General features: G+C 37.9%; 2 protein-coding genes and 1 pseudogene across 2 annotated transcripts; 2 read left to right on the forward strand and 1 right to left on the reverse strand.

Annotated features, from left to right (window-relative positions):
• Positions 1-1,041: 1,041 nt before the first annotated feature.
• Positions 1,042-4,088, reverse strand: LOC149048649 (uncharacterized; annotated as a pseudogene).
• A 171-nt stretch (positions 4,089-4,259) lies between these two features.
• LOC149048650 (uncharacterized) lies at positions 4,260-6,737 on the forward strand. The gene is made up of 2 exons (XM_089198753.1): positions 4,260-6,389; positions 6,520-6,737. Exons 1-2 carry the CDS (start codon positions 4,311-4,313, stop codon positions 6,592-6,594), a joined length of 2,154 nt encoding a protein of 717 aa, XP_089054879.1. The 5' UTR covers positions 4,260-4,310; the 3' UTR covers positions 6,595-6,737.
• Positions 6,738-8,103: 1,366 nt separating this feature from the next.
• On the forward strand, positions 8,104-11,812 carry LOC149048651 (uncharacterized). Its single transcript, XM_089198752.1, has 2 exons — positions 8,104-9,374; positions 10,049-11,812. Exons 1-2 carry the CDS (start codon positions 8,559-8,561, stop codon positions 11,648-11,650), a joined length of 2,418 nt encoding a protein of 805 aa, XP_089054878.1. The 5' UTR covers positions 8,104-8,558; the 3' UTR covers positions 11,651-11,812.
• Positions 11,813-12,665: the final 853 nt, after the last annotated feature.

Genomic DNA, 12,665 nt, shown 5'->3' on the forward strand with positions numbered 1-12,665 from the left:
CAAGCTAACCAAAAGTATCAAATGTTCTCAATGGTTAGAGAGTCCAAAGACACTATCTTTTAATCAGGCTCTTAATGTTCATATGACTTGAAGAGCTTTTTAAATTTTTAGAGTTGTTTAATTTTGTACATAGATTATTGTTTCGTTGAAATTGTAACTACGTCACAGTCAATTAATGAACTTAATTACTTTCCTAATTGTGATGCACTTCAAGCAAGACAACCATTTGGTAATTATTCTGTTTTGTTATATTTATATTTTACTGTAATTATTTTTCTGATACGCTTACTATGTGTAACTTATAGATTTTGAACAACGCTAACGAAAAATAAACAGCAGTTTGAAACTCATGGTTTTGGATGCGTATCACAACAAAACAATTAATACTAGTTAGTATTTAGGTAGTGTTTCTTAATTAATTGATTAATTTTATCCTTTTACATTTTGTACAATTTTATTGTTTTACATTAATACACACGTACACGTTTTAACAACCACTCAGGAGCTCCTTGGTGTTATGTGTTTAAATAAAGTATTGTATTGTATTATTGTAAATCTTTAATTATCCAGCAGTCTGGCAGTAAATTGATTGCATTTATGGTGGTTTCACATCAACTGATTTGTTGTGCTAATTATGATTATGGTAAAATAAAACTGGCACTTACCAGCATCAGTGCTTCGTACAAAGCCTTAAAGAGCCAGTTCATTTAACAAATAATTTTGAGGAAGGCAATCACAAGGTCCAAATAGTTGAAAGTGTGCAGTTTACAATTCAAATATTGTACAAAACGTTGTTACTAATTGAAATAGTCATGATAGAAGTTCATGGTGTTAGTATGAATAAAACCAATGAATGGATGGAAGCTGCTGAATTCATTATTTGATGTAAGTTCTCAAGACCACATTGTTGTTTTCAGTGAAGTAGACAGCAATAGTTCTAACAAATATAATACATGTACTTCTTTCTTTTTAATTTGTGTTATTAACTGCATGAACTCCAGTGATGCTGTGCTTGCATTTTTCATGCTGTTCATTTATTTGTTGCTTCAGATACAGTAACTGGTACTAAATCCAGAATGAATATAGTCAGCTGCAGTGCTGTACATCTCTGTCAAATACCACATGCAAGTAACTACATGACCGTATACCATTCCACTTCTTATAGTGTGTTGGTAGTCTCCATAGTCCATACAAACTTGGTTCCAAACTAAAGAAAACCTTATTTAATAAAGAGAATATTTTATTGTTCTTATACAGTAGAAAAAATCAAAGATGTGATAAAAAAAAACCAAAAATAAACAAGTAACATTAAAATCTCCAAGCAGTATGGTGGGAATTGTGGGGTCTGTTAACACTGAGTTATGCAGATGAGTAAGAGCATCAAGAAACTGTGAAATTGGTACCTTAGTTTTGGAGCAGTAGATACCAATAACATGAATATTTGGTATTGGTTGGCTTCGAACCATAATGGTAATTTCAACATTACTAATGTTGAATCTGTATGGTAAGTGAGTACAATTCAAATCATTCTTAACATACACAGCTGTTCCGTAAAAAGTACTGATACTGGAGTGATTGAAGTCATTTCTGTAAAGTGTAAATCCCCTGAGCTGATACACATCACCTCTATCTAACGAGCAAAGTTTTATTTCAACAAAAATGTTGACATAAGCCTTTTGAATATTGTAATCACTTCAGACATCATCTATGTGGGGGGTGGAGAGATCTGACATTTTAAAATAAGATTGTTTTTGTTTTGGGTGAATCTGCAGTCTAATATGGCTAATGGCTGAAGACTTGCTTCTGTTTTCAGTCTCTTCGTTTCATCTTTAACTTTCTCACTAACCTTGATTTTGTTTTCATTCAAATTAAGAACATGTGCAGAACTGTTTCGTACTCAGCTTAAACCAACATAATGCATATGCTCCCTTGTAGATGCTGGAAAGTCAACAACTGCTTCATCTAATGAGTCACCTTGACAATGATGAATAGTCTTGGCAGCAGCAGGTCTAATAGGAAATTGCCATTGAAGAACTTGCACTTTTTTTATTAATCCGGAATTGTCTTGTTACTTCTAAAACTGGTGTCCAGTTTTATTTATGCTTCTTTTATACAAATGTGCATATTCTCCGCACAGCTTTTTGCCTATTTCGGGATGTGGAAATGATACCCAAATAATACTAAGTATGGTGGAATTTTCTACTCTGTCGTTTATGTTCTCCATCATACACTCTGCACCATTTGTGAGTCCATCAGTCACATTGTTATTAGTTGTCAAGTCATATTTTGCCATAGTTGTCACAGACACAAATGAATATAAAACTATTAATATCCCAACTACAATTTCCACAGCCTTTATCTGAGCTTTATCAGTCTTAGAGATAGTATACAGGGTGTTGTTGTGAACCCCTACTGATGCATTTGTAGTAAATAAATGTGTCATGTTTACAGGGTAATTATCTTTGTGAGGCCTGTCCTTCAGAAGTCTCTGTTCTAAAATGGCTACATCATGTTCAGAATGTTTTCCTCCTCTCGAGTGATTCAGTAGCTCAGCAAATTCTCTGCCATCCTTTTGTCTCATTATTTCCGTCAATTCAAAGAGGATAAAATTCTCTGTCCAAATGTTACTTGCTAAAGCACTGTAGCATATCGCAGAACTTTCAAAGATCCACTTATCAAAAACTGGTTTTAACTGGAAAAGATCTCCAACAGTTATTAAGCTAATTCCACCAAATAGCTCTTTTGTTCCCATTATTTGTTGCAGTCTTGCATTCAAGAAGTTAACATGCCACTTCTTACCATAGATATCTTATCAATAAAAATTGTCTCAAGTTTCTTGAGTCGTGCCCCAATGGTATTTAGACTGTTGCTATCCAGTGCACAATACTCCAAACCTCTATTGGCAGGTATCTTAAAAGCAGAATGTAATGTATTGCCTTTTATATTAAAAGCTGCTTTACCAGTAGGAGCTGCTTTTACAACTTTCACATCATCTGGATTTTCCCCTGCACTACTATTCAGATATCTTATCAATGCTTCATACAATGCATTGGTGACTGTACTTTTGCCAATTCCAGCACCTCTACTTAAGAACAATCTAAGAGAGTCATCCCTAGTTTTTATTGAATGTAACACATGATAGAAAAAATCGTCCCTGTTTTCATTCAAAGAGCGGACAAGTGCATAATAATTATTGTCCGACATCCGCTTTATAAAAAGTTCCTCCTCATTATCACCTCTAGGGAAGATTCCGGTCATTAAGCAAATCATACTGGTTATGCTCCTTGCTTTTTCCAGGATCAAAGCAACCAAATAATTCACTATGCTTCTCCTTAACAGCACAGTCCTGCTTATTGATATGCTCTGCATTTGGAGCAACAACGACAAACTAAAAAAAAAATAGGTCAAATGCATTTTTCAGGACATACTTTCAATTTTGTTTCTTTTAAGTCGCTTGTGAACACTTAGTAAGGAAATAAAGATGGGCTTATCATCACTGTAGTATGACTCCAAGGTACCTGCAGATTGAATAAGCTGTGGTACATTTATATAAATGTGACCTATTTGTGTGTATCCTCTGTCTGTTATCAGAGATTTTTTGAGAGCCCTTTGTTCTACAGACCCCTCTACTCTGTGTCAAAGTTTTCATATTCGGCATTATTCATATCTGCCATTGCTTTATCCAGTATTTCTGAATGGTATTCATATTGACACCTATTGCTGATAACTTTATCCATAACCTGTTCAAATCGTTCTTGGTGAGTTTGACATTCTTTCATTAACACAGGACACCCACCTTTTTAGGCAGGCCCTTTGAGGGTTCAGTTCATAGAAATACAGCTAAAAATCCCAGGTTACAACCCTGTCATTTCCGAGCAGAGCTGATTGTTCTTTATCGCGCAAATTACGTTTGGTTGTTGTTGGTATTTTTTAGTTGCAGGCTCGTAATGAAACATCTCTTCCCTAGTGATGCTAATGCATTACTCACCTAACACTTTCTTCACTCAAGCTTTTCACTAGATAGTAGATTTCTAGCTCTCTACCTGTGTGTGTATGTGGGAGGGGGTAGTGGGTGGAGGGGGACACATGCTAGTGAAATCGTTACACCCATCAATCCTGAATTACATTTGTTAGACACGGTATGTTGTTAACTTGCGAATTGTGCTGTAGGATAAATGTTGTCATCCATGCCATGAAGAAAAAGCAACATCGCGTGTAAAAAAAGTGTCTAAAGCATTGACCCGTTCTTAACTTGCGGTGCGGTGCGGTGCGGACGTGTCCTCACAAGCTCTGGTGTTATCTACTTTTTTATGCGCTTAAAGATGGCCATTCGTTTTCTAAATTGGTCCTTGTGGTTGATAATCCTACTGAGATGTGTTGGCGGGGATTTTCAAGTCACCTCTGAGTTTGACAGCTTCGAAAACCAGTTCCAAAGAGTTGTTGAACCAACTTCACCGGGAATATGTTACGCTTGGATTACTCGTTGGCAGAGAAGCTCATTTGCATTTTCCTCCCATGGGATGGTTTTCTTTATCAGTCATGCTCGGATTACTCGCTGGCAGAGAAGCTTATTTGCATTCTCCTCCCATGGGATGTTTTTCTTTATGAGTCCGAACAAAGGTTTGTTATTAAGGACTTGGAAGAGAAAATGGTTTAAAAGCAGAATATCTTATTACAGTAATACTACGGCCTCTTTTAACTCCATGGTAATATCTCTATTGGTTAGTGGTGATGTACATCCGCATCCTGGGCCTGAAGTCTCTTCACAAAATTCTGCGCAAATTCCATACAGTGAAAATGGTTTATCGCATTGCTTAAATTTCTCTCTACTGAACACACGCTCCGTGCGTAATAAGACAATGGAGGTTAAAGATTTTGTGGTGGATTTTGATGTAGATATTCTAGCTTTTACTGAGACCTGGCTGAGACCACATAATATGGATGATGTTGAGATTGGAACACTGTGTCCAACAGGTTATAGATTCCTACATGTTCCCAGGAAACAAGGAAGAGGAGGCGGTGTTGGTATCTTATTTAAGGATGTGCTGAACATCAACACTTCATTAACAGTTGATTATGATACATTTGAAATCATGGATGTTCGTCTTCGGAGCCTATATAGTGTCAGGATCTTAGTCATCTATCGTCCACCTGATAATTCCTCTTTCAATCGATTTTTTGAGGAATTCTCACATCTACTTGAATCTGTAACTGTGGAGTCTTCTGATCGAGTCCTAATTACTGGTGACTTTAACTTGCATATGGATTGTCAAGATGATGTAAATGCCAAACGTTTTACTGACATCTTGGAATCTTTTGACCTTAAACAATGTGTCTGTGCTGGGACTCATCGCAATGGCCATACTCTTGACTTACTTATAAATAAGTCTGATGATAACATGCTCAATAATATCAAAGTCTATGATCCTAACATCTCTGATCATTTGGCGGTAATGTGTGATGTCTCCATAAGAAAGCCCCAGTTTAGGAAGGAAGTTATCTTCTATCGGAAGCTTCGGTCTCTTGACATGGAGTCGTTTCTTAGTGATGTTGCTGACTGCCCTCTCGTCATCGACCCATCCAGCGATCTCGATCATCTAGTTCAACAGTATGACACCTTATTAAGATCAATAATGGGCAAGCATGCTCCTGTCAAGCGCCGAGTTGTTACTATTAGGCCTGCTGCTCCGTGGTACACTAATGAGGTATCTGTAGAGAAGCGTAAGCGACGACGCCTTGAAAGAAAATGGCGAAGAACCAGGCTGCAGGCTGATCGACAAGAATATAATCGTCAGTGCTGCGTTGTGAATAATTTGATCAAGTCGTTGAAATCCTCTTACTACACTACCATCATTACTGAAAACTCAAGTGATCAACGGGTTTTGTTTAATACAGTATCAAAACTACTACAAAAGCAATCAACTGCACGGTATCCATCCTCTTGTAGTGATGCACTAGCTAATTCTTTCGCTGATTATTTCATTGACAAGATTGCTCGTATCCATGCCACACTAACAGAGAAGAGTTCTGCGCAAGGTAATGATGCTAATGAAGTGACTCTTGGTAACTACGTGGAATGTAACTCTGTGTTTTCAGACTTTATTAATGTCAGTTACAAAGACATCAAGGGACTTGCATTGAGATCTATTAATAAATCCTGTGTACTTGATCCTCTGCCTGCAGTGGTAATGAAGGAATGTTTCAATTTACTAACTCCTGTGTTGACTAACATAGTGAATACATCTTTATCTACTGGAGTTATGCCTGATGTCTTGAAGATTGCAGCTATGACACCGACTTTAAAGAAACATAATGCTGATTTCACTAAATATGAAAGTTTTCGACCTATTTCTAATTTGAAGTTTGTGTCCAAGCTTGTGGAAAAAGCGGTATGTGTCCAGCTTACAGACTATATTACATCTAATGGTCTTTCGGAAACGTTTCAATCCGCATACAAGTCATTTCACTCCACTGAAACGGCTCTACTGAGGGTTCAAAATGACATTCTTTGTGCTTTAGATCGTAATGAGTCGGTCATACTGGTACTTTTGGATCTGTCGGCGGCGTTTGATACGGTGGACCATACTCTTCTAGTGACAAGGCTGTCTACTTGTTTTGGTTTTCAAGGAACTGTGCTTAAGTGGCTGAAATCATACCTGTCTTCACGTAAGCTGTTTGTTAAAGTTGGGAATAGTCATTCTTCACAACGTGCATTGAAGTGTGGTGTCCCTCAGGGATCAGTTTTGGGCCCTTTGTTGTATTTGTTATACACATCACCTATTGCGGACATAATAAATGATCATGGACTATCATACCATCTATATGCTGACGACACCCAATTATATATTACCTTTAAATCTACCAGCTTGAATGACATCCAACAAGTGAAGTTGAGAGTGGAATGCTGTGTGAGGGACATTGATGAATGGATGATAAGAAACTATCTTAAACTAAACCAGGACAAAACGGACCTTGTAGTCATCAGTTCCAGATTCCATCCCATGCCTGACATCGGTCACATTACTGTTGGTTCTGAGTGCATTGCACCTCGTGACTCTGTTCGTAATTTAGGGGTTCAGTTTGATAGCATATTTAGTTTTGAGGAGCACATTAAGAACATTTGTAAATCATCATTCTATCATTTGGGAAATATTGCTAAAATCCGCAAGTACTTAAGCCAAGATACATGTAAAATCTTAGTCCATGCATTTATTAGTTCGAAACTCGATCACTGTAATTCCTTATTACATGGCCTTCCTAAGTATCTGTTAGCTAGACTACAGGCAGTTCAGAATGCTGCAGCTCGTGTTGTCACATTGACACCGAGGCATGTTCATATAACTCCTATTTTAATTAATCTTCATTGGTTACCAGTTGAGTTTAGAATAACTTTTAAAGTCCTTTTATTGGTATACAAGGCCCTTCATGGCCTTGCACCTTCTTATATTTCTGACCTTTTGAATTTTAAAACATACTCTAGGTCATTGCGTTCTTCATGTAAAGAATATTTAGTGGTTCCAAGAAGCAGATTGAAAACATATGGAGACAGAGCTTTCTCTATTGCAGGACCTAAATTGTGGAACGATTTACCTCTAGAGATTAGGAAATGTGCTTCAGTGGCAACTTTTAAGCAATCCCTTAAAACTTTTTTATTTAAGTTAGCATATAGGTTATGAGATTCCTTTTGTTTTGAGATGTTTTTGATTTATATAGTAGATAACTTAGGCTATATTTGAATTATATTGTATATTGTAGATATTTTATATTTTATATTTTTTATATTTTATTTTGTAATTAGGTAGCGCTTTGGACAATTATTGGATTTTAGCGCTATATAAATAAAATTATTATTATTATTATTATTATTATTATTAACACTTTCTTCACTCAAGCTTTTCACTAGATAGTAGATTTCTAGCTCTCTACCTGTGTGTGTATGTGGGAGGGGGTAGTGGGTGGAGGGGGACACATGCTAGTGAAATCGTTACACCCATCAATCCTGAATTACATTTGTTAGACACGGTATGTTGTTAACTTGCGAATTGTGCTGTAGGATAAATGTTGTCATCCATGCCATGAAGAAAAAGCACCATCGCGTGTAAAAAAAGTGTCTAAACAGGGTTCGCACGCGCCTTGAAAGTCCTTGAAAGTCCTTGAATCTCAAAATAAAAATTCAAGGCCTTGAAAGTCCTTGATAATTGTAGTCAGTGCTGGAAAGTCCTTGAAATTTGTAGCTAATTTAATCCAACTTAGATTCTAGAGTGCCTTATCTGAAAATATATGCAACTGGCACAAACGTAGCAACACATAATAGTAAGATACAAATAACAAACGATCGTAACGCCACTCCGCATGTCGATCAATCGCCCATATCCATTTGTCCTGTTCTTGGTTCTATTAATCACTCTGATTGGTTGAATGTCTCGAATGTCAAGGGCCAATCAAATGTTTTGTACTATTCCCTCTTTCTGAGAAAAGCCATGTGCTTTGAGTGCTTTCCTTGTCTGGGTTAGTGTTGATTGTTTGCGTTTTGTTTCACGAGTGAGAGATTTAAAACAATGGGCAAGTGTGTTTTCAGCAACTTGTGGCTTCAGAAATCACTGTATAAAGATTGGCTTCGAGAAGTCAAGGGTGACAAGCACAAGGCACGATGCATCGTGTGTATGAAGGATGTTGACATTTCGAGCATGGGAGAGTCAGCGCTCACAAGTCACTTGAAAGGAAAAAAACATCAAACACTGACATCCCAGAAAAGGTCATTAGCAAGCGTTCCAGATTTTTTTGGCGTTTCTTCTCAACAACCAGCAACTACAAGTGACGATGCCAAAGAAGTTTCAAAATCCGCTTCGTCTGAAAGTGGCGAACACAACACGCTCAACCCCACAAAGTCTAGTACTACGAGTTCATCTGGTTCATCGGTGATGGAAAGAATTGTCACTCGTGATGAGACTTTGAAAGCAGAAATTTTGTGGGCATTGAAGGTGATAATGTCTCATTACTCCTATAAATCATGCGAAGGTACGAGCAAATTGTTTCAAGCGATGTTTCCTGACAGTCGGATCGCGAGTCAGTTTACATGCGGAGAAAAGAAATGTGCATACTTGATCTGTTTTGGGCTCGCTCCACACTTCAAACAACTTTTGAAGGACGTTGTGAAAAAAGAAGAAGCTTATGTACTTATGTTTGACGAGAGCCTGAATAGCGTGTGCCAGTCAAAGCAAATGGATATTCACATTCGTTCATGGAATCATGACAAACACGAAGTTGAAAGTCGCTATTATACCTCAGTGTTTATGGGGCATGGAACAGCAGAGGACATGCTTTCTCATTTTCGTTCAGGCATAGAAGGAATTCCTCTCAAAAAAGTTTATCAGGTAGGATGCAACTCTCGTTATGTTTGGGTAATCCATGAAATTGTTTGCAAGATATGCTTCTTTGAAGTTGTATTATTTCTTACCCTCAATTATCGACATTTCGAAATAGGCAATAGCACAAACTTAGTCTTCACACAATTACCTAATTTCAATTATTCTTTGTCATATTGCCACTCTTTTGAAAGACCTATGTCTTACCATTATTAAAAAGGTGTGATCAAATTGGAATCAATTATATTGTTTTCATGACTGGCATTTAATTTCATCGTTCGCCGGCGAACGATAATTACAAGAAGTTGCGTTAAATTTTTTTTAACATGAAAATCTTTCAATGTCTGTTATTATTTTGCTGTAGAAGGGCGAAAGATGCAAGATTACTTAATCTAATTTATTGCATGTAATATAAATTGTGCGTTCACAATCTAGCCAATGTTCCAAAAAGCGATAAAATTGTATTAAATAGAAATGAAACACCTTACTTGGTTTTCTGCCCTTTAAGGTCTAAATAAATCAACACTCTTTCATTGCAAATCTTCACAATTCCAATGCATCCATGACTAGTTCACTTCGTGTCTAGGTGGACAATGACACGAACTCTGGGACGTAATGCAAGTACTAAATTAAATAATCTGTTTCCCTTTCAATATTACAAGGAATGTTTTCTCTCATACTAGTTGTCAATGGATGGACCCAACGTTAATTGGAAATTTTACAGTATGCTGACTGATGAGGCAAAAAGGGAGCATAATAGTCACATGCTGAACATTGGCAGCTGTGGTTTACACATTCTTCATGGAGCATTCAAGGATGGTGCTGTGGCATCAGGATGGCAGTTAGACAGGTTGTTCTCCAGCCTTCACTGGCTTTTTCAGGACAGTCTGGCAAGGAGAGAGGACTACACCAAAGTAACAGGAAACTCACTGTTTGCTTTGAAGTTCTTCAAACATAGGTGGTTGGAGAATGTCTTGGTTGCAGAACGTACACAGAGTATGTGGGACAGTGTTGTCAAGTATGTTCAGAGTGCAAGGGCAGGAAAAGTTCCACAGCCACAGAATAAATCCTTTGAAACTGTACAAGAGTTTGTTGCAGATCCCTTTACGACTGCAAAAGTCGCTTTCTTCCTATCAGTAGCCAAGCAAGTGACACCGTTTTTGACACTCTATCAAACCGACAAGCCTATGCTTCCTTTCCTGGCTACAGACCTGTACAGCATGCTTGGGGGATTAATGAGAAGATTTATTAAGACCACTGTTATCAGTGAAGCCAAAACCCCATTGAAGCTTACAAAACTTGACCCTGCTGACTCCAGCATTCATGCCTCTCATTCCAAGATTGACCTGGGGTTTACAGCTGACAAGAAGATCAAGGAGTCGATTGCAAAGTCCACAGTTTCAGAGAAAAGAGTGCTTCAGTTTCAGATGGAATGCAAGGAGTTCCTTATGAAAGTAGTTTGCAAACTGATTGCCAAAGCACCAATTCAGTATTCCCTTGTAAGGAATATAAATTGCTTAGATCCAAGAAACATGATGAGTGACCATGATGTTTCCATCACAAAATTCAAGAGAGTTTTGACTACCCTTGAAAATGCCAAGAAAGTCCCGGAAGGTGAATGTGATTCCCTTTTGGAACTATTTAGACAATTCATTATGGAAGTCCCCTCTTCTTCTCCGTCGGAGTTCAAAGACTATGATCCTAACAATGATAGACTTGATTCCTTTCTGTATCTTCACATGGGACAGAAGCGATCCTACCAATCATTGTGGAAAGTAGTCTCAGAGCTACTGATATTATCACATGGCCAGGCCAGTGTCGAAAGAGGATTCTCAGTCAATAAGCAACTGGAAGTCGAGAACCTCCAAGAGCGCTCCTTCATTGCTCAAAGGCTGGTACAAGATCATGTACAATCTGTGGGAGGTGTCCTTGCTGTTTCAATCAACAAACCACTTCTTTTGTCAGCTGCAGGAGCTAGGCAGAAGTATTTATCATATCTTGATGAACAAAAGAGGAAGAAAACCTCTGAGGGTGTAGAACTGAAGCGAAAGGAGCTAGTCGATGAACTTGACGAACTTAAAAAGAAAAGAAGGCGTTTAGACAGTGATGTTGACAATCTTGTTAAATCGGCAGACGAGTTTGCACAGAAAGCAGAGGACACTGGGAAACTTGTGTGGATTACAAAGTCAAATAGTTTGAGGAGAACTGCAAAAGAAAAGGAGATAGCTCGCAAAGACCTTGAGTGCAAAATTGCGAATGTTGTGGATGAACTAAAAAAGGCATAGACTTTTAGCTCGACTTAAGCTCGGCACAATCGCTACTATGATAAGGTGAACATTCTTTTATTTTGCAGTTGGTGGAGTCCTTGAAAAATAAAAAATATGTCCTTGAAAAGTCCTTGAAAAGTCCTTGAATTTTTAGTCCAAAAAAGGGTACGAACCCTGTCTAAAGCATTGACCTGCAAGAGGCGTGTGAGCAAATTCATGGCGGAGAGAATCTACAGGAACACTGGCGTTCTCGTTGCTATAGGCTCTGGTAAATATATACTGTATCTATGTTTTCTTATTTCTGTCCATGATACCCAGGGGTGGCACTGTTCTTCCAAGAAAATTCTTTTACTTTCCCCCTTTTTTTTTAAAGAAAAAAACTCTAACTGGTAAGGAAGATCATTCTAATGACATATTAACTAACTTTTATTGCCATTCTTATACGACTAGTAATCAAAACTTAACGACAGGCGGATGTACCTTGCATTCGCTACCCCAATTAACGCATATACTAAAACACTATTTTTTATGAACAACCAGCTCTTTCACCGAGAAAATAAAGTTACTTTTTTAAATTGTTTTCAAGCCCGAAAACCGATCATAATTTGTAAGCGCACTAGAAGGTTTTCTGTAAAGCGAACTGAAGGACTATTTGCTTGAACAGGTATCATTTGCTTCATTCCGTGTGTTCTGATCATCCTTTTCCTTGTACCATTTCAGCCATTTGCAGCTCATGCCGAACTCTAATTGTTGATGCTCCAGCCACCCCAGCTATTGAGAGACATGAAGAGCAAGTGACGAAACTAGCTGCATTCGCTTCAACACCAAAGTCTTTACCTGGGCAATTACGTCCACCACGCATTTCAACACACTATCGTTTATCCGTTGGATCAGCTTTTTCTGTCCCTAGCAGCTCTTCGCAGGAAGAACAAGTAAGCATGTACTTACCAGAGGGCGAATGGGAGAGAAGAAACCTTGAGACACTAAACAATGCGATGGCTGTCATAACTGATGGTAACTTCACCTCATTACC

Source organism: Pocillopora damicornis, chromosome 3 (assembly GCF_964200805.1).
Source record: "Pocillopora damicornis chromosome 3, jaPocDami1.2, whole genome shotgun sequence".
Lineage (NCBI taxonomy): Eukaryota > Metazoa > Cnidaria > Anthozoa > Scleractinia > Pocilloporidae > Pocillopora > Pocillopora damicornis.

Coding starts and splice junctions, on each gene's coding strand:
- LOC149048651 (XM_089198752.1), top strand. CDS start 8,559: ATGGGCAAGTGTGTTTTCAGCAACTTGTGGCTTCAGAAATCACTGTAT. Junction 9,375..10,048: donor CTCTCAAAAAAGTTTATCAG/GTAGGATGCAAC, acceptor CTCTCATACTAG/TTGTCAATGGATGGACCCAA.
- LOC149048650 (XM_089198753.1), top strand. CDS start 4,311: ATGCGCTTAAAGATGGCCATTCGTTTTCTAAATTGGTCCTTGTGGTTG. Junction 6,390..6,519: donor CCAAGCTTGTGGAAAAAGCG/GTATGTGTCCAG, acceptor TTTGTGCTTTAG/ATCGTAATGAGTCGGTCATA.